The sequence below is a fragment of the Uloborus diversus genome, chromosome 7 (genome assembly GCF_026930045.1).
Source record: "Uloborus diversus isolate 005 chromosome 7, Udiv.v.3.1, whole genome shotgun sequence".
In the NCBI taxonomy this organism is placed as follows: domain Eukaryota; kingdom Metazoa; phylum Arthropoda; class Arachnida; order Araneae; family Uloboridae; genus Uloborus; species Uloborus diversus.
The window spans coordinates 96,664,131-96,686,193 of NC_072737.1; the positions used below are offsets into that span (position 1 = coordinate 96,664,131).

At 33.4% G+C, this 22,063-nt stretch overlaps 2 protein-coding genes across 2 annotated transcripts in view; one reads left to right on the plus strand and one right to left on the minus strand.

The window, feature by feature from the left end:
* Window positions 1–17,331, plus strand: LOC129225714 (tubulin polyglutamylase complex subunit 2-like). Its single transcript, XM_054860202.1, has 7 exons — window positions 1–171; window positions 4,275–4,354; window positions 7,833–7,920; window positions 7,998–8,123; window positions 12,497–12,607; window positions 14,132–14,304; window positions 16,898–17,331. Exons 1-7 carry the CDS (start codon window positions 117–119, stop codon window positions 16,949–16,951), a joined length of 687 nt encoding a protein of 228 aa, XP_054716177.1. The 5' UTR covers window positions 1–116; the 3' UTR covers window positions 16,952–17,331.
* Window positions 17,306–22,063, minus strand: part of LOC129225713 (3-ketodihydrosphingosine reductase-like) — a 26,389-nt gene continuing 21,631 nt past the window's right edge. Inside the window, exon 10 of the mRNA XM_054860201.1 lies at window positions 17,306–17,438. Within this exon, the coding sequence (XP_054716176.1) occupies window positions 17,337–17,438 (102 nt within the window). The 3' untranslated portion in view covers window positions 17,306–17,336. The remainder of the gene's footprint in view (window positions 17,439–22,063) is intronic.

Below are 22,063 nucleotides of genomic sequence, written 5' to 3' on the forward strand. Positions count from 1 at the left end.
TCAATGAGGTTGCGCCCCAAATAGGTGACTTCAAAATGTAAACAATGTTCAAGAGGATTATGAAATGTTAAAAACAAACAGAATATATGAACAATCTAGTTTCACTTTTCTAAAATATGGACCGTGGACCATTCATCGATAATCTTACTTTGGGAATCGTAAAGTATTTCGGTAATGGTTTTCGAATTGTATGCTTCATTTTTAAGAGACATTTAAAAGTATTAATAATTTCAGTATGCAAGCTTTACATTTTAAGTAAATCTTGTTTTCCCTACAAGATTGTAAAAAGATTTTCAGAAAGATTTTTTTTTTTTAGTTTTAAGTGCTTCTACATTCATATATTTTGTGAGAATTTCTCAATACTTGAAGAGTAATTCCAAACTGACACTTGATAATTTAACCTTTTTACATGCAGGATAAAGTATATCCCAGAGCATGGCCCCACAAGACTTGAGTGGGGCCATCATGCTCAGAGTTAAATTTTAGTAGAATAAAACAGATGTAGGATGTAATGTTTCCCAAAACTTTGGGGGGATTTGAGGATAAAAATCCCCAGTTCCAAAAATACACAAGTTTATCCCTTTTCTCTCATAATAAATGACAAAATTTTTTTAACTATATCCAAATCGGATTTTTTTCCCCTCCTATCCATACCACTGTATGAGCATTTGATTTCCTTTGAAGGATTTTATTGTGAAACAGGTGACAAAGATCATCCTGTTAATGGACAAAAACCTGTACACCAATGAGTGTATCACAAAACGTGTCTCATGCCAGTGGCGTAACCAGGGAAGGTTTAAGCCCCCCCCCCTCCCCCAAAGTCCAGTCGAGTTCAAATTAGCCACCCAGAAGGAATTTCCGGCTGTGCTAACTGTCTGATGTGCATAAGAAAAGAAATTCATGATTAATTCCCATTCAGGAAACCAGTATAATTGGTAAAATCTTTCCATTTGAAAAAACAATTGATAGAATGTATCAGTTATAATTTGTTTCTTCCATTATGATAACTGTAAACTGAAACTATGTATACATACAGATTTGTGCAATTTTGTGCTGATATTGCAGTCAGAGTCTACTCGGTAACCCAAAGTCCCAAGGGACCGACTAAAACCTTGGAATAATGGAAACTTCCCACAGCCTTCTCAAGAGTTAGGGAGTCGATGAAAATTTCAAGGCAAAAAACTATTTGAGTTATAAGCAGTGACGCAGCCAGAGAAACTTTCTGATGGATTTTCAGAATCAAAACTTGTTGCTTTCATTCAATTGCTGAGTTCATTTATTTCTAGTGTGAAAAAATTAGTCAATATATTTTACTAAATAGCTTCTATAGCTCAGTAATTACAGTAAACTTCCGATTATCCACGGAATTGGGTGGCACAAGTGCCGCAGATAATTAAAATCATGGATAAACCGCAAACGATCTAAAATGAGGTAAAAATTGAACTTCCTCAGAAACATAGCTGCATTGATGCATAATACTTTCTTCAAACAGTGAAAATATGTAGAGTACAGTAAAAATGTTTTGTATTTTTGCACAATAGAACTTAACATCAAAAAAACATGTGTATGTATAATGAAGAAAGCACAATAAATAAAGAAACAGAAACAACCAAGTTTATTAAAAAAAATTCTACAAAAAAAACAGCCATTGGTATTTGCTTTTTACTGCCAAAATATGTGTTCCTGATTGTTAAATGAATCCCGGATAATCCGCCCTACTTGCGAACAATTGAGAGTTTATTGTATTCATTTATGTCACTTACTTAAAAATAATTAATAATTCTTATTGATATCTCAAAGACTTCAACAGTAAAGGAAAAGGGAGGGAAATCACAATACATTTTTTAATTACCTTTATTTCAATTTTATATCCAGTTTTCTTCGGGAGGGGTTTTGCCACATTTTTAAAAAAAAAACCTTTTCAGATATATTAGTCATTGGGAATCTATGTAAAAACTAAACTAAGACATTTAATTTTGCTTCTATAATCATGAAATAAAAATTCTAAATCCAAGAGGGATATGTAATAAACATTCATGGAAAAATGTTAATTTGTTTAGCTTTTTTCTTTTTAAATCTGGCATGTAGCGTAACAGCACCAGTAACAGACAAGGGGCCAGTAGCAGACAGTGGTACGTTTGGATTTAAATAAATAAAATTTTAGGTGGATAAAACTGATGTTGCTGCGATGCATGAATACGGTGCAACCATCTGGTGTTGAGCCACCAGAGTGACTCAAAAAACACCAGACCAGAGTGAATTTTATGAGCCAGTTGGTATTTACAAGGCAGTGGTGGAAGGTTATGAATATCCACCATGAGTTCTGTCGATGTTTCATGTTCATTTAAATTTAATAAGGTTTTAGATCTAAAAATAAATAACTTTTACACATTTTAAAGAGAAAAGGGGAATTTTTTCCGTTACTCATCCTTTCCTCATCCTATCTATTATTTGGTATCATCAGAATTGTCAGTGTCTGTTATTGGGGGTCCGACCTTTTTTCGAAATTGAGCAAATAAGAATAGAATTAACTCATTCAGAGGATCCAGAAGCAGCCAAACGTTAGAAGTAATGTAGTTGCATGAAAGAGAAATAATTTTCAAAGGCTGAGAAAATTGAGTTAAACTGAGAGGGATGTCTTAAGCATGTCTGTTACTGGTGCTGTTACACTACATGTCGCTAAAAATCAAGATAACAGGAGGATCATTTTCTGAAATGCAAGCTAATAACGGTTTCAATCTCCCAATGAGAATTGAGAAGAAGCGACAGAAAATTTGGTCTTAGTTAGAACATGGATACCTAATGAGTCTAACCAGGGGTGCCCACCTGAGGGGTCATGGCGCAGAGTGGGCCATTGAAATTTTTTGGAGGGTTTGTTTTGAGGGACATTTTTCCTTTTTTGGGGGGGCAGGGGCACGTGCTTTTGTGAGGGTCTTTGCAATATTTGGGGTGGGGGGTGCCCTTGCTCTTAGGGGGCGTAGGCACATCTGAGTCCAACTCTTGGCAAGGGTTACTTCTTATAGAGTTAAAGACAGTAAGAAAAAAAAGCTAAAAAGTACATCAAATTGAAAATAATTGAAAATTCTTTAATATCAATATAAAAACATATCAAACCACATTTGAGGCAGTGAGGTGGCAAAGGGATGTAAGGAGCAAAATTAAAAATTTGGAGATAACCAGTACACATGGTAGGTGAACCTCTCCTCTGTCTTGGGGCAAGAGTAGTAGCCCTGGTAGTTGCTGCTATACAGCATGATTTAGAAAAACATTTCAATGGAAGCCTACCTATTATGTTATCTTTAAACGTGTTTTACTCAAAATTTTAAAATGTCCATTTACATCCCTTTGGTTCTCGCTGCCTCATTTGACAACTCCAAAAACATGCCAAAATTTCCACACTGACTTCCATGAAAAGGAAAGAGATCAAGCATCACATTCAGGGCAATTGATATTTTTCTGACCTTTTATCGAGCAATCACATTGCTTATTGTTCTCATTTGAGTTTGAATTCCTATGATTTTGTTCCCCCCCCCCCCGTTTCCCTCTGCAGCACCACCGAAGACTGGCCTCACGATGCTGCTCCTCTAGCGAAAACAGTCTTCAGGTTGCGTCCATATCCTACACACACACGCATACATACACAAACCTACGCACTCACACACATACACACACTCCTACATACAAACACCTACACAAATACACATACTCAAACACACGCCTGCATACACACACACACTCGTGATTGCGAAAAACATAATTTGAATTCCAGATGTCGAAAATTCAAATTAATTTTTTGTTTTATTTATTTATTAATTTGGTTTGCCATAGTGCCATTTCATGCACATGTGCAGCATATGCAGCACAGGACCCAGGGCCGGATTTAGGGGAGGGCAGGCCAGGCTACTGCCCCGGGGCCCTCACGATAAAATTTTTACAAAATATCCTAACTTTCACGGGTCGAAAATATCGAATATATACATATAATCAAAATATCGGATATTTTCAAACATATGATGATCTTTTCGAACCCTGATTAGGGGCCTCCACTCCTTCGTTCCCCCGGGGCCTCCACACTTCCAAATCCGGCCCTGACAGTACCCTATCCTCCACCCAAACCTCCGATATTATATTATAAAGACACCAGAGCACTAATAAGGTTAACCATGCCATTAAACCACCGAAGGCAGCTAGTATTTAAAAATATATATATACTATTTTGCTGTTTTATTTATGCTGACTATTAAAGGTAAATTAACAAATATAATTTTTCATAGAGAAGCTGCCTTGTGTAAAATCAACTGTAATTGCTGAAAAATGTCATGTATCTGAAGCTGCAATAACAGCATGGGAACAAGTAAGTGACTGATGCTTTTTAATTTAGTTTGAAAACTTGGAAAAAAACATACACGAACACCTTTTCAAAATTTAATTTTTGGATGTTCAAAGACAGTTTAGAAATTCAATGGTGCTATAGACAAAATAATGACTAATTTGCTATTTTTGCTTTATATACATTTCTGTTTGTATTTATCACAACTGAAATGTTCGCTTTTGTTCAAATAATAGTGCATTTAATTTGTCTCTACATAAACTTGTTTCTAATCTCATGCACAATTATGCCAATATTGTTATTAAAATTAATTTTAAAATATTTTTATTTCTACTATTTTTGTACACTGCCATGGGAAAGTAAAATGTGGTATCTGTAGAAATAGGTAAATGATATATTCAAAGAAACATGTTTCGCTTTCCATACTAACAATAGAAAGATGTTGGAATCTGGCGGGGGGGGTTTTTTTTTTATTATTATTTTTTTAAAAAAGTAAAATAGACATGATAAAAACGCAAAAAAAAAAAAAAAAAAAAAAAAAAAAGAGAAAAATTTGCAGACACTGTGTTTTACTCTCCACAGCAGTATAAATGTATACATTGGCCTCTTCAATAAGAGAGAGGATTATCTCTATTTTGGATATTTGGCGGATTTTGTCTATTTTTTTAAATAATGCCATTTGCAAACCCATAAACTTTTTTTTGTACTTTTTTTTTAAATTTCCTCTTTACATCTGATTCTTTCTCTTTAATTTAAGCTGATTGTCATTGAAATTTGTTACCATTGACAATCTGAAAATTGCAATTGAAGTATCTGACCCATTTCACCCCATGGTGGGGTGAAATGGGTTTTAATGTGGTGAAATGGGTCATTGCAATAGAAACATACAATAACTACGAAATTATTACCAAAACATGTACAATAGCTGGAAATAAATTATTTCCAATGAACCGTTAATTTATTTTTACTTATTCAACACCAAAATATTTTGAACTAAAACTCGAAAAATATAATGTCCACAACAATCGAATTCTGCTTGTTCAATGTCTTCAGAATTTGACATTTAGAAACTGTCTGTATCTTCCTACTCAGGGAAGATGTAGTATTTGCCTGAGTTGGCTTTCATTGAAAATTTACGCTGTTGTAATCCTGGTCATTGACATCTGTCAAATGATCAACAAATTCTTTCGATGATTTCTTGCCCTTGTATCGGACAAGAGCCCACTTCCAAGAGGTATTGGTTCTTGCTTAACTAACTCAGACATTTCTTCATCCAAGAGTTGGGTTTCAATCGGTTGCCGCTTCTTAGAAGATATCCTGGCTCTTGCTTTCGTGAGCAATTCTGGCTTCCTGTTACATAAGTGACATGCCAACCTTTTTACAAAATTCCTGGCCCACTCTATGCCAAGAGTGCTACAATTGCATTTTTCAGAATTGGTCTTTATGAAATCCTTAGTAACAATGATTGTATCTTTCTATCAAATGGGAAACCACACTTTGTAGAGCTGAAGCAATACATCTTTCTTCTTTTTCACTTAGCGTTGTATGTCTATTATTCTGTTGTGCTGTATCTCTCGAACCTTTTCGACTTTGTGTGTTGGAGACCGATCTCCTCGGTATTTCTCTTGGCATATTATATTTCCTTATAGTTGCAGGAATTGCTGAAGCACCTTGAACTTCAATTAGTGCAGCCTCTAAATCTGAGAGTGAATATTTCCTTTCCCTTTTTCTTTTATACACCCCAGGCATTTTCATTGAATAATTAAAAAATTTGAATTAGAAAAGTAGGTAGGAAATAGGTTGTAAATATGGATGGCAAGTTTAGCTTTTGAATTCTACACATTAATAATATATACTTTATTTTTGCTACACTTAAAAATCTTCTAAATCTCCTTTTAAAAGCTATTTATTGATTTCAAAAGTCAATTTAATCTCATTAGGAATTAAAATTCGCTAAGCCTAACTATGCCCCATTTCACCCTACCACATGAAAATAAACAAAATAAGAAAGAATTGATACTTTTCTTACCTGTTTTTTGCAAATTGTAGATGAAAGTCTGTTCTAACTGATAACACTTGAGAAGTTCAAGAAAAGAAAAATGTATAGTAAGATCTTAAGAAGTTTGTCAGGCTTCCTAAAAATTCACATGTGACTTGAGAAAAAAAATGTCAATGTAGTGCTCCCAGCAATTTACACAGAAACAGTTTTAACAGTCATAATTGTAACCAAAAAGCCCCTCATAACTTGTGTAAAGTTTGAGAAAAATTCAGCCAGACCAAAAATTTTTATTAATAAAAATACACAGTATGACCCATTTCACCCCACCTGACCCTAAATGAAAGTAAGGTTTCAAAGAAATTCTGGAAGGAAGTCTGTGGCGGACCTGCGTCCAGGAGACCCCCTAGCACCTACAGCTTTGAAATTTTGTACAAAATTACTTCGAGCCCTGGGGTGTGCACCTGGGGTTTTTTTTTTTTTAATTTGACGTAGTTTTTTTTTTTTTTTTTGTAATTAATTTTTTTAAGCTTAAATTTTGCATAAATTGCCTAGTAAAGGGTTGAAAAACTACTTGCACATATTAATGTTATATATCATTGGAAAGCGTAGAATTTTCCACGTCCTATGCAATTTGTTCCAATGCTCTAACTTAAATATGGAGGGAGTTATTTGTGTTTTTCGCTCGAACTTTTTAGGCTTAGCTAAAATTTAAGCACTACTTTCTTCATTAAATATATCAGTAAAAAGCAAAGAAATTGTCCCACAGTTTTCTTTTTGACACCACTGGAAAGAGAGACTTTTTATACTCCAGATTGAACTTGACCTATGGTCGAAAAACTAGGATTCTATCTCCAAAAGTAAAAAAGTTACAAGCCGTTAAAAATCAAGTTAGAATAATCTCATCTCCATTAAAAGTATTGATGTTTTATTTGGCGGTGCCATAGTTACGTCTTTTTGATTTGCGTGTTTCTTTTTTTCTTATTCACAAACTTTAAGGGTTTCAATTTTAACGGAAAATCTTAGACTCAACTCAATTCTAGCTCCGAGCTAGAGATCAAAATACATTACTAGAGACCAGGAATATGAAAGCGACTTTTCAAATGTACAAAACTGCAGTTTTGCAATGCTCAGGAGCCCCTTAGCCCTTACGGCTCTGCAAGTTGGTGCAAGTTATTTTGAAACCCGGGGAAGGGGTGCTTTTTTATCCAAAGGGATAAAAAAGCACCCCTTCCCCGGGCATCCATAATGCGTTTTGATGTTTTTTTTAATTGACACTTTAAGTCTTTGCGAATCAAATAAGATTACGAAACAATATTTGGTGGTTGGTGAGCGTTAGCGAGCAGGGGGCAGAGCCCCCTAGTATTATAAAACAAAATATCCCCATTTTACAATTCTAAAATACTATTTTGTTATAATATTAAATATTTTGCAATACTTTCATATCAAGTTTAGTTTTAGATATTGGTTATGTAAGAGAATATAAATGTACTGCTTTGTCTTTAGAAAAATTCTGTTCTGATGCCTCAAGACCTAAAAAACTTTTATCTAGCTACAGATGGATTACAAATTAAGTGGCACTGGAAACAAAGAGGTATTTTACATTTCTATAATGTTTTGTTTTGCTTCTATAATTGCAAATTGGCTACATTATGCAGCTTAAAATTTTAGGTGAAAACACTTCAATTGGAGTCATTGAAATTGCCCGCTTAAGTCATTTGAAAAGCATAGGACCCAAAAGACCAAGTACAAACTCTGAATTACCTAGTCTTGTTGACGTTGAAAGTGATTCTGAAGGTAAAATTTTCATTAGCATTTATATTTAAAATAAATCCTTATGCATTTACACAAGTGACTGAATATTTTTGATGATGAGTCATTACTCATAATTAATCAAAACTGCAAACATATCTACTCATTAGTTCTCAAATTGACAAGATAGTGTCACAAGCATTCTAAGGGTCATTAAATTAGTTTAAAGAGAATTGAGAGAGAGGACTTAACCTGTTCAGGCTCCCTTTGATCCACCAGACAGCTTAGTGGTGCATCCATAAGTTGTTGCTGGTATATATATTGCTCATTTGGAAGAAGAATGTCACAATAAGAAGAAATGAGATTTTACAGGGGAAATGTTTGAAGTTGAACTTTTCCAGCAATTTGCATTAAGAAAAGTAAGTTTGCTGTGCTCTCCAGTGGTTAATATTCAAACAAAAAATCTGTCATTATTTTCCAAAGAAGATAGCGTCCATTGGAGGCCTTTATGCGAAAAAAAAAGAGAAAATTAAAAATTTTGTATTGTGACACTCTACTTCCAAACGAGCCATATATACACAGTGGCTGGTATATATAGATATACATACACACTACAGGAGGGGGGGGGGGCGCAATCTGCCCTAGGTGTCACCCTTGCTAGGTATGCCACTGATATACATATGTGTGTGTGTACATATTTTTTGCATACTAATTTGCATCATTCGTGCTTCTATGTAATTTGGTATTTATGTGTTTTGGAAGAAAGCTTCATATACCCTTTTTTTTGGGGAGGGGGGCGTTTTTTTTTAATTTTTTTTTGTTAAGCCTGAATATGTGGTGAATGTTTATGTTTCATATGCTTTTTGGGATATGTAAGTTGTTTACTATGTTTATTGTCTGTAATGTTTTTTTTTTTTTTGGTTTTTTTTTTGTTTTTGCATTTTTCTGTGCAATTTTTGCTCATTTCAGTTTTTATTATTATTACCTTTTTTTTAAATATAATTTTGAAGTACTGTTTATTTGGTTTATTTTTCATTGTTTAGCGTTAAATTCATTTTCTAGCTTTGCCTACCAGTGGTATTTTTTGTTTTAGGTATGGGTGTTGCTTGGTGAAAGAAAATAGAAGTAATGGAAGTTGGTGGGTCTGCTGTGACATGTGCCAAATGTTAAGCAAAATTGAAGGAAGTGCTGTTTGAGCTTCTGAAATTAACTACAGTATGCTCACGGATTATATGGAATTGGCAAATGTTCAGTTAAGAGGAGAGGGGAAAAAGTAAAAATTTAGAGGCTATCAAACGTCTGCAAAAGCTGGCATCCCTGAAAACTAATAAATGCTTCTAATATCCGCCTGTAAACCAAATGTTTGCTTTTCCATCCAGATCCAGTCGGTTGTGAGACTGTATATTTGTACGAATGGCTCCAATGGCAGACTCACGATCCAAGATACTAATTTTGGAGGGGAGGGATCGGACGTTTACTAAGGACTGAAATTGAGGATTTTACTTCAGAATAAAAATGCCTTTTGGACAAAAAAAGCAAACTTTTCGACTGATGTTGAAGTAATTGAATTGCTTCTCGGAGAGAACTACGGAGAGCACAGTCGTTAGTTAAGTCAGTGTGCCTGGAGCATGAACCTGGTTATTGAGAAAGTTAAGAAACTATAAAATGTGTCAAATCCTGTTTATGATTGGGTAAAGTTCTTGTAAGCATGATCATGTTACTAGGGATAGTCTGTATTCAGTGTCGGCATTCTTTTCAATTTTCTTATTTACTTTTGACGTTCTAAGTAAATAAGAAAATAAAGAAAAATTAGTTCATTTGGCCGATGTGGTTCTCCAGGGAAACTAAAGACGCTCTAAATTACAAGCAAGCAGCTTTTCATAGGTTTAAAGAAACTGGTCACTGTGCAGATAGGCTCCAATATTGTAAGGCAAGGCGTAAATTTAAGTATTTGGTACGGATTCAGAAAAGAGAGTTGGAGCAAAGACTAGCTGATAACATAGACAGAAATCCTAAGAGGTTATTTTGCGTACGCTAATTCAGGGAAAGTTCGAAATAGTCATATTGAGCCACTGGTTGATGAGCACGGAATTTTAATTCAGGACGATAGTGATATTGCTAATGTTCTTAATAACTTTTTTTTGAGTGTTTTTAACAATAACTGTATCTCAACAATTGACACTTGCAAGGCACAAGCTATAGTACAGCTTGAAGACTACTTTCCATGGATGACATTTTACTTCATTTGAAAAAAATTAAAGAGACTAAGGCTCCGAGACCAGATAATATTTATCCATTTTAGTTGAATGTGCAGAGGAATTAGCAGATGTAATTGTAAATATTTTCAATGCTTCTTATAACTCGGGGACAGTGCCAGAGCATTGGAAGCTGGCAAACATTACACCGCTCTTCAAGAAAGGGTCTAAAGGGAGTGCAGGAAATTATAGACCTGTGAGTCTAACTTCGGTGGTTTGCAAAATTTTTGAAACATTGATAAAAATTAAGTTAATAAATTTTTTAGAGACTAATAATCTATTGACTAGTTTTCAGTACGGTTTCAGGAAAGGTAAATCTTGTGCAACTAATTTATTACATTTCTAAGACAAAGTTACCATAGCTTTAGACAATAAGAGGCCTGTAGATGTTGTTTACATTGATTTTCAAAAAGCTTTTAATAAGGTACCGCATGTTGCTCTACTTAGAAAATTTTCATTTGAGTAAAAAACTGGCTGACCGGAAGGAAATAAAGGGTAGTTGTGGCGGGAAATTATTCTAAATGGAGTGAGGTTTTAAGTGGGGTTCCTCAATTATCAGTGTTAGGGCTTGTTTTGTTCATTGTTTTCATGAAGGATATTCATGAAAATATTTATGGGAACACGAATTGTTTTGCTGATGATGCCAAAGTTGCTTGGATTGTAGAAAATGAAGAACAAGCAAATCAGCTGCAAGAGGATCTAGATCATATTACGGAGTGAGTCGATAAATGGAGTATGGCTTTTAATGTTGGGAAATGTCAAGTGCTACATTTAGGGCGTGGAAATAAATGTACAAGTTATGATTTGCAAGGTTCAGTCATTAGTCAGGCAGAAAAAGTTACTGATCTGGGCGTCTTAATAAGTCAGGATTTAAAATTTAGCCAACAGTGCAGCATTGCTAGTAACAAGGCCAATAAGATGCTTGGGTTTATCAATAGATCTATTTCAAACAAATCTAAAGAAGTTCTTCTGCCCTTATATAGAAGTTTGGTAAGACCTCATTTGGAGTATGCTGTTCAGTTTTGGTCTCCTTATCTTAAGAAAGACATTAATGTGTTGGAAAGGGTTCAAAGGCGGGCTACAAGGCTAATAAGTGGACTTTCCCACTTAGATTATGATTCCAGGCTTAGAAGGCTAAAAATGTACAGTCTTGAGCAAAGAAGAGACCGAGGGGACATGATTCAGCTGTTTAAATTTATTAAAATGAAAGATGTTACAGGGCTGAAGTTTAGCACTGAAAACAGTACAAGGGATCATTGTTTTAAGCTATTTAAATCTCAGGCTAACATGGATATTAGAAAAAATTATTATTATAGCAGAGTAGTGGAACCTTGGAACAGCTTAAAGGAAGAGGTGGTAATGAGCAAGGGAGTAGATAGTTTTAAAAGGGCCATTGATCTTCACTGGGATTGCAAATTGACTAGGACCAGCCTAGCTGAGCCCAGAGCCTGTTGCTGATCCTCACTTTTGTATTTGTATTTACTAAAAGGGAAATGTCAATATTATTTGATATCCTACCTTCATGCTAAAGACTAGTTCAATTCAGGGAAATAAATTTATCAAAAACTATAAGAACTGCAATTTGGTGTAGAATTTTCATTAATAGGAATTTGTAGTAGGATGTATTAGAAGGATCTTTTTGAATTCAACTGTAAAAGCACTAAAATTATTTTACTGGGCTTATTTAGTCTTTGTTTAAAAACACGCTATTCCTTTGTATGTATTAAACTATGTTAAATTTAAATATTTTGGGATGGAACATTAAAATTTTCAATGTTACTGCTATTTACTTGTGTTTAGCTAATGTTGTACTAATGGGACGGGGGGTCTTGAAAAAATAATAATTTTTTTTTTTTTTTTTTTTTTTTTTTAAATCAAATTTTCTTTATCAATGCAAGGCTTTATAAAAACCCTGTATAATTCATGGAATTTAAACATTCAACTTTCAAAACTTCTTTTCAGTTTCCCGAAATCATATCAAATGGAGCTGACTCCTTTTTGCTACAAACCCTTCAATTATTATTTCATCATTTTTTCACATTTCATAACTTTGTTAAGATCATTTTTAAGTTTATATGAACCAAAGCAGTGTTTTAATAGTTATTGCCCCCTTTTTTTTTCTGGGTTGTTCTTCTTAAAGTTTTTATTGTATTTTTCTTCTAGAATTATGTAATGGTCATCTGAAACCAAAGTTTAAAGATGGATGCAAAGTATTTGTTCTTGATCACTGCCAAGGAGCTGGAAAAAGTTGTTTAGTGTATCCTAAGAAAAAAGGTTTGTATGATATGATGCATGCAAATATGTACCCTATAAAGTCCATTTTTTCAAATGTACTGACCTAAAATTGGCAAAAGACTTAAGATGTGAACAATGAAAGTTAGTTATGTATTGAATGTGATACATAACATTATGAATATTAAATGCTAAAAAGAAGAAAATTGTTTTTGTTTTAGGGTTCAATTTGAATTAAAAATATATTTTATTATTCTTATGCTATGCTTTATTGTTGACAAGTGTCCCTTTTTACGCTTACATTTTGATATGTAGCTGAAGCCACCTGGCTGAAGGGGAAAACTAATTTTCAGGCAGTGGACTGTATGTTGAGATTTGATGACTGCATTGGTGAGTCATGGGTAAAACAAATAAACAATTTATTTACAATTTATAAATCTTCAAATCGCTTGGTGCTAAACTGGACTGAGATGACTATGTGTAGGATTTACCTTCTAATTAATCTTGTTTAATACCATGTTAGGGACAATTTATTAATTATGTAGGGGTCCCGAGGGGGAGGGGAAAAAATCCCCACATACCCTTACTAACGGAGGGAGGGGTCAGTCCCCATTCTTACGTAAGATTTTCCAAGTCGAAATTCTATATTAGAAATTGCGCGGTCAAGTGGTTTGGCAGGGATCCTATTTCATTTGCTTCTGGAAGGTAAAAAATGTATTAGGATAAACTGTTTTTTACTTGTTTTTCAAAGAATGAATAGTGTAAAATATAATAAAAGAATCGTACTGTGTATGGTATGTCTTATTTTTAATTAGTATTGCATCATGTACAAAAAATATTTGTCGAAAAAACATCTAGTCTAGATTCCTTTTAGTAAATATTTCTTTGCACAAAAAAAGGTTTTAAAATTTTTTCAGTTATAGTGAATTGATAATGATTCCAGTGATGTGAGATTCATTATTTTATTATTGCGAAAAACAAAATAGAATCTTACGTAAGATGGGGGGGGGGGGGGGTAAAAAATCTTACTTCCTTTTACATGGGAGGAGGGGGTCAAATATTGTCAAAATTGTTCTTAGATAATTAATGAATGGCCCCTTAAACTATTCAGGTTGGTTAGGCACCAAACAAAGTAACTCATCCCCAAGTGCATATCCAAAGGGAATGGAGGACACCCCTCCCCATCCCCATCATTTTGAATTAAATATTTTATAAATATATTTATTTCAATAATGCAGCTAAACACTAAATTTTTTAGTGTAAAGTATAGAAGTTTGACACCTTTGATTTGCAATAAAAAAAATGTTTGTATTACCCCCAAAAATTTTATGTAAAAAATTCATTATCCTATTCAACACTTACACCAGGCTTACACTTAACACCTAATTTAAGCTTCTTTTATTTATTTATTTAGATATAATTTTATTACCTTGCACTATATTTGATTTTGCCATGCCAACATTTAAGTGTATAATTGTTCTTTTTATAAACACAGTAATTAGTTTATAGTTATTTACTTTTTTTTTTTTTTCTTGTCTTTTCAAATCTTTAAAAATTATTTTGTAGATACTTCCACTGACAGTATGCAAAGTGCTTCAATTTGGTTTTTAGACAGAGCTCTGGATTTCCATTTTTTGACTTCTGATTTTGTTTCTTATTATCGACTGGCATTGGCACATTTAGGTATACCACAATGGCAACTGCTTTTCACACCCTATGGTCCTCCAGCAAGAACAAGGGTAAATATCGCCTACATTATAAATTTCTAAGATTAATTACTTGATTAATCAACCATAGTTTAATTGAAACAATAAGTGTTTTAGATGTTTAATATTCAAAAGAGAAGAAAAATAAGGTATAACAACGTCAGAACAAACAACGTAAGTAGAAGCACAAATTTGTAAATTACCGCAGACACGTGTTTCGGCAAAAAAATAATGAGCAAGCTCATTATTTTTTGCATTGAAAAAGGCGTTCCCTGTAACGCCGAAACACGTGTCTGCGGTAATTTACAAATTTGTGCTTCTACTTACGTTGTTTGTTCTGACTTTACTATTCAGCACAAAGGTATTTATTTATCTTATTAAGGTATAACAACGTTTAACAGCATAAAATTGCAGATTACTGCAAGTAATATAAAATTTTGTGTGATTAAACATTGTTGTATCTCATTTTACTTTTCAAGTATAAAGGTTTCGAGGGTGAGAAAGAAATATTCCACAATTACTTCCGAGAAAAGGTATGTTTTTAAACATTTGTGCATTAACATTTCTTGCAGGTCAAATTTACCTGCACTGCGGTTCTAGGTACAGTAATTGGAAAAAGAACAAAAAAATATTTTAGTTAACTAAGTTTACAGCTTATGCATATTTTATTGGTTTATAATCCAAGGTCAACATGATGCAGTTCTCGGTATATCAAAAGTTTTGCAGTTTTAGTGTTAATGCACTCTGCAAACAAAAAAAAAGTCATTATTAAAACTGCACAATTATAACTATCCAGTGGTTGGAACTAACAGGCTACCAGTTTCGAAACTACTGCAGTAGCTAATAAGATTTTTTGTAGTTTGTAGTGTGGTGAATAGCTCAATACAAAAATATGAGAAATATATATGGAAATGCTAATTTGAAAAACTTTGAGCAATCCATAGGTGGAATTTGATAAGGATGCAAAGCAATTGATGTTAATGATGCTACCAACTTAACATTTTTACTATTAAGCTTAATACTGTTCAGTCCCGACTTACGCAAGGGATGCATTCCAAGACTCTTCGCTTAAGTTGAAATTTCATGTTGTATACAATTAGGTAGGTATACAATTTTTTTTAGAATCATGCAAGACTCTTTTAGGCACTTATAAACACTCCTAAAACTTCTTTAAAGCCTTCCGCAACTGTACTTCACAGTTTCTTACATAAAGAACAAAACTTTTACTGTGCTTGAAAAATAAAACAAGCTGTTTTATTCAACATGAAATACTTTACGATGCACAAAATGAATGATCAATGGGGAGGTAAAGACTTTAATAAAACGACACGCTGCACACAGTATGAGGTAATAATAAGATGCTGCACTATAACAGTACTGTGCCGTAGATATGCATTAAATGATATTTATGAGTTAAAAATGAAGATGATGGTGCTCTGTGGTGAGATCGTTGTCTAATATATTTTTAAATACGGTAGCTTTGCCTTTTTTTTATAACATTTCCATTTATGGCAACAAGCCCCTCTTCCCAATCTGTTTAATCCACAATGCAAGAGCAGCTTCCATTTTCATATACTTTACTCAGACTCTGCAAGCTTTAACACTGAAACTAAGTTCTGAACTTTAATGGATATCTTTTTGTTTTGACTTTTAATTGTACGAATAGAAGATGAACTCATATTCATTGTCGTGCTACCGTGACGTTTTGTAGTTGTTCAAGCATATCGAGAATCTTAACACTTTTTTTTTTGTCAAAAACTTTCTTTTTCCTCCCATCTTCAAAAACTTTAGATGAAACACTGCACTAAGATGTCATTATATCAACTTCAATATTTAGAATGAAAAAAAGGTTAATGAAAGATACTGAGCGGTTATTTGATGAACTAACAGAGAGATGTGTAGACTAAATTGAAGTTGATGTTAAAGGAATGTAATAATATTCATGAAATCAGTATTTAGTAGCCAATAACAAAGCCGATACTTCCTTCAGAAACAATTTGTGTGGTGGAAGAAGAATTCGCGTTAGCTATAAATTCGTTACTCGTGAGACATTCTCGTTTTAGTCATTTCGCATAAGTCAAATCTCGTTGTAGCGGGAGTTGACTGTAAACACTTTTGTGCTGAAAAGTAAAGTAAGAAGTAACTATGTCAAAAAGCACAAATTGCAGATTACTGCAGACACGTGTTTCAGCAATACAAGGAACGCCTTTTTCAACGTGAAAAGTAATGAGCTTATGGATGAAAAGACATTGGATTTCTTTTCATCCATAAGCTCATTACTTTTTGCATTGAAAAAGGCATTCCTTGTAACGCCTAAACATGTGTCTGCAATAATCTGCAATTTGTGCTTTTTGACATTGTTATTTCTTACTTTAATCTTACTATTTCTTTGCTTTTCTATGAAGTGTCACTGAACTTGTGGCAACGTATTTCAACTTCTCTAATCTCTAATGAAAAATATATTTCACCATTTCATTAATATCATTGGCAGTTTGCAGTTATTCTCACCTGTATTTTTCTTTCTTTTTCTTTTTGTTATTCTTTTTTTCTTGTTTATACTTTGAAATGTAATTCAACAATAATATCCTACCTCTGAATATGTTATCTGTGTATTTATTATTTTCAGATCCTTTTAAATATGTTTGCTCCAGAAAGGTTAAACCAAAAATGCTTAAGTTAGGCATTTTCAAGAATGTTTGATCTTTACAGTAGAAAAAGAAACGTATGAAGATTGTACTTTGCTGTCAAAAAACACTTATCCCTAGAATTTTTTTGAAATTATGGTTTCTCGCACACTCAACACAAATGTATTGTTTGTGTATAATAGCACTAAAATCATGATTTATGTTGGCTAATCCTATATCACTTCTGTAATAGGCAAGGAAGTTAAAGGTACCAGCAGACATGAATGTATATATTATTTATTTCTAATAAAGCTTCAATTTATGTACCAAAATATACCCTCAAACACGATGTAAAAAAATATTTATTTCAGAAAATATTATGTACATAAAATGTTTTCTTACTGTATAAAAAAAAATACACATAGCTTCATTTGCATTGTTTCATTTTTCTTTTTCCTTTTCCACTGCACATTGTTTTATGATCTTATCAAAATTCCAGAGCACAATTGCACCAACAACTCTACAAAGACCCATTGTCACCATCTAAAATAGAAATAAACTCTTAGAAGTCAGAATCTGCAATACAAGAGACAATTTTATCCGCATAAAATTTTCAAAGCAATTATAATTCAGCAGCCTTATAACTGAGATACAGCATAACTGAACATACATGTATAATAAGACGGAAAAAAAAGCTACATGAAAATAGTTGCATATTAAAATGGAGCAAAAGCTCATATGAAAATTTTTTACTTAAAATCCAAATATTTAAAAATTAGAGGGAAATGGCTGAATTGTTTTGGATTCCCAAAAAATCTCTTAAAATAAAATATTAAAAAAATTCTGAACAGAAACATAACATAAGAAGATAATATTCCCTCTTACAATACCTTAACTCCATGCTGAATCCCTGCACAAATATTCTTCATTATATCATCTTATGTTCAGTCATCAAAGGAGTACACATATTGTCTCTGGATGGCTGAACATAGACAGTTCTCTATCGAAACCTTACTGTTAAATTGCAATATTGTACTGTATGCAGTAGTTTGTTTCTTTCAATTGTAAATTTGTTCAGTAAAGTTTTTGTTTGCAGTAAAATGAAAATAGCCACACAAATCTCCTCATACCAGTATAACACTTCAAGGTTTCCAGTAGATGAAAAATGGGTGAGAAAATCTCAAACTCTCTCGGTTGAAATTAGAGTGAAATTTTTAAAACTGAGAGAGGGTTTTTTTTTAAATCTTGTTGTAAAATTTGACAAAACCGCAAGAAAGTCTTGCATTGACATGTTTTTTAGTGAATTTTTTTTAATACTTGTGCGATTCTAGCACTTTATCGGGAACCCTGAACTTGTTTTAACTTATAAAAATTTTTGTTGTTCTGAAAATATATTTTTGGCCTTTAAATTTGTCCATGCATATTTCAACAGTAAATTAATCCTGAGTTGCCAAATTCAAGCTCTTTGAAAAAATTTAAGCAGCCTATTACCAAGTCAAGCTTTTAGGAAAAATTTAAGCAAGTAGAGAAAAGAAAGAGTTATGGGAATTTTTGCTCTTAGAGACAAAAGTCAAAGGAGTTTATGTTACAGTTACACACCATGGTTACTTGCACACATGGTTGGATAAAATAGTTTCACACAATGTTATCCAACCGAGATCATAATTTGTAATTGCATGCAAGATGGATGGAATTAATTAATAAAGCTTATGCTCTACTTGGCGCCTTTTTCATGGCCATTTTAAGACTTTTTATTGACACACAAAAACAGTTCTAGAAATTTTTTACAAAACTCTTCAGAAACCAAAACTCTTATTTTCCAGTAAGACCCCCTCCCCACTATAATGCAAGTCTGCATCCGCCCAGCATGCACAGTACACTTATTTGCAGGGCTGCGGAGTCGGAAGGAAAATGGCCGACTCCGACCCCGACTCCGACTCCTGGATTTTGAAACGCCCGACTCCGACTCCAACTCCGACTCCGGATTTTTTTTAAATTGTATTTTTTCAACTCCCTCTCTCAATTCAGGGGAAGGGGGAAATCCTCTAAACAGAGATTGAAGTATTAATTCCTTTTTATGAAAATTTCGCATTTTGTTTTTTATTGTAAACCCAAGACGCATACAACGTCAGAAATTCAATTTAAAAATCAAATTTTCCAATAGTTACGAGTTAAAAAGTGAGATGACTTAAAAATCCCTTTTAAAAAATTTGAAAAGGATTATCTGTAATTTGCTCCCCTTTAATGTTTAACAAATAGACATTGATCAAATCGTGTGCTTTTAATTTTTGAAGGGAAAACAAAAACCTTTTTTTCTAAATTCAAGTTCTTGAGAGGGGGTGGTTTGCCCCGGGTGACACCCATCTGGTAGATGGTAACCAAAGTTAATTTCAGAGTTTATAAAAAAATATAAATACTTTAATTCTGAAAATTTTCGCGAATATATTTTAAATTATATTTCATCAATAAAGTTGCAACGAAAATAGGGCGCATATACATCAGGAGCTAATTTTACGCAAAATGCGGCGGTATACAAATTTGTACGAATAGCTTTTACTATACCTATGTTTCTCATTCGCAAAATTTTTAATTTAAATTTTATTTGCTGCTTTAGAGTTAACCTTAATATGAAGATTTTAAGATTAACTGCAATTATTGAGTGTTGTAATCAAGAAATCATTTACACTTATTTTGTTCCATACTTTTTAGTGAGAATCAAGCTTATAAATAGTCTTAATAAAGAAAAAACCATTAGATTATTTCGTCGGATCTTTTGGATTCGTGCTTTCGCGCCAGAACTTTTTTGAATTTGCCGTTCACCCTTAAACGTTTCAACATTAGCTACAGGCCTCAACTTACTAATTTGTTACGTTTCTTTTACTATTTTACAACTGAGATCGAACAAACACTATATTTCTATTTTTATTTGTAAGTGATTACTTGAAAATGTTAGGCAACAAAACCGTTTGCTGACAGTTGCTATTAGTTAAGTTAAAAAGCAAGCAAACTAGGGGACGGCTACAGAAAGTTCTGTAAGCACTCAAGCTAGCTGATTGCCATAATGGCAGTTATTTTCTCATTAGTATCTTTTCATGCATGTAATCGAACCAATTGGAAGTCAGTTTTTAAAAAATGCAAGGAGAGTCAGCGAAAGGGAAAGAAAAAAAGAAGCCCGGAGTCGGAGTCGGAGTCGGCATGTTTTCTAACAACTCCGACACCTTAACCTCAAAATCAGTCCGACTCCGACTCTTCGACTCCGACTCCGACTCCACAGCCCTGCTTATTTGTAGCGAGCGTACTTCATGCATGAGGCGACTTTTTTTATTGCAAATAAACATGTTTTCAGCATATCGTCTCTTCCCAGCATGTGAGGTCGATGTTAAATGTAAATGAATAAAACATAGATATTTATTTATATGTTTTTAAAGAAAATGGATAGACATAACTGAGGGGAAACATAAGCTGATAATTTTAAAGAATAAATTATTATTATGTCAATTACTTTACTTGGTTGATAAAAATTTATTTGCATTATATGTAACTAAGCTTTTTTTTTAGTCTAAGATTTGTAAGATAGTAAAATTTCTGAAAACTTTATTGAGCAAGCTTCACGGGCCATATGTGCCAGGCATTGGCCACTCCAGCCATAAACATTTCAAATTTTGTCTAGATGCATAAAGTAAAATCTTTTGGCAATGATAATAAAAAAACACAGCAACTTGCAAAGTAAATAAAATACATGAAAAGCAACAGTTGCAATTATTTTTAACTAATGCTACATTAACTACCATAGGAAAAAAAAATTACTTAGTTTTATTATGGTTATTAAATTGAGTATAATATGGTTATTTTTGCTGAATTTTGTAAAAAGATTTGAGATGAACAAAGCCAAAAAAAAATTTTAATTAGCATCGAAAAAAGCATAAATGACAAGTTGTTACTTTAATGAAGTACAGTAATATGATACAACTGATATTATTTCAAAATACAGGGTGAAGCAGCATAAATTGCTTATTTGAAGGGCCTATAAAACAAAAAACATTGCTTTTACCATTCTAAATATTTATTCACCATATGCTACATACATGGAAATTTACTGGGTCTTTGTTTTGAAAATTATATCAAGTGTCACTCTTTTCTTAGCGATACACTGGGTGACCTGATTTCTTAAGTTCGGGTCAACTCTTTCCTACGACAGCAAATCAAAAAGTCTTTGCGCCTGTTTTTTATTTGCCAAAAAAAGATACATACAGTATTTACAAATGTACGTAGTAAACTAGGTCACTTACACTATTTCTCCACATAGTCACCACACCGGTTCAGACATTTGTCCCATCGCAGCATTAAATTACAGATACCCCTGTGGTAGAATTCTTCCGGCTGCCTGTGGAACCACCGTCGAACTGAACACACATTGTCATGCAACTCTTCACGCCCTTTTTAAAACTTACATCCTTATGCCCCGTACGTGGGATGCATTTCTCTACGAATTGCTGTGGGCGTTTGTCCCTTGCTCCATAGAAAACGAATAACACTTTGCAGCTCATAAGCAGTGGACGTTTGAAGAACAATCGCTATCTTAAATGACTTATAGCAGCTCCGCTCTTTTGAGCAAAAGGCAGATACGGTTCAAGGAACTGTCACTGCTGGGAATGTTCACAGCCATATTTTGGCTTAAAAAAAATAGGCACGAAGACTTTTTGATTTACCCCTGTACATAGCAATGGGTATGTTTGCAATTTCTCGGCTAATGTTGTCCCAGTACTCCGGAATGTGTCAACCCACTTTACAATTGATTGCCTACCAGGAACATGAGCTCAGGGAGCAATCTTGAAGTGTATGCAGAAGGGTCGCTGTTATCAAGCCACCATTTGAAAAGTAAGCCTCATTTGTCCAATGCATTCTCGGTAATGAATTGTAATGAGTAAACTACCCGTTCACATAAGATCAACTGTGCCTTCTTAAGGCCATTTCTCGCTTTCTAACGGCAACTTCAAATAAACAAATTATACTGCCACACCCTATATAATACATCCAAACAAAGATTTTAGTCGCTTATTTTAAGTCACTAGCTCCGAGAAATGTTTTTCTATTTCTTTTCAAATAGAATAATAACATTTATTCATTTTAATTACTTATCAGTTTTTTAGCAAATAAATATTGTTTTC

Excerpts from the sequence above, each read along its gene's own strand:
- LOC129225714 (XM_054860202.1), top strand. The coding sequence starts at position 117 with ATGGACCGTGGACCATTCATCGATAATCTTACTTTGGGAATCGTAAAG. Across the intron at positions 172-4,274 it reads GGGAATCGTAAAGTATTTCG|AGAAGCTGCCTTGTGTAAAA; the intron begins GTAATGGTTTTC and ends AATTTTTCATAG. Across the intron at positions 8,124-12,496 it reads CGTTGAAAGTGATTCTGAAG|AATTATGTAATGGTCATCTG; the intron begins GTAAAATTTTCA and ends TTTTTCTTCTAG.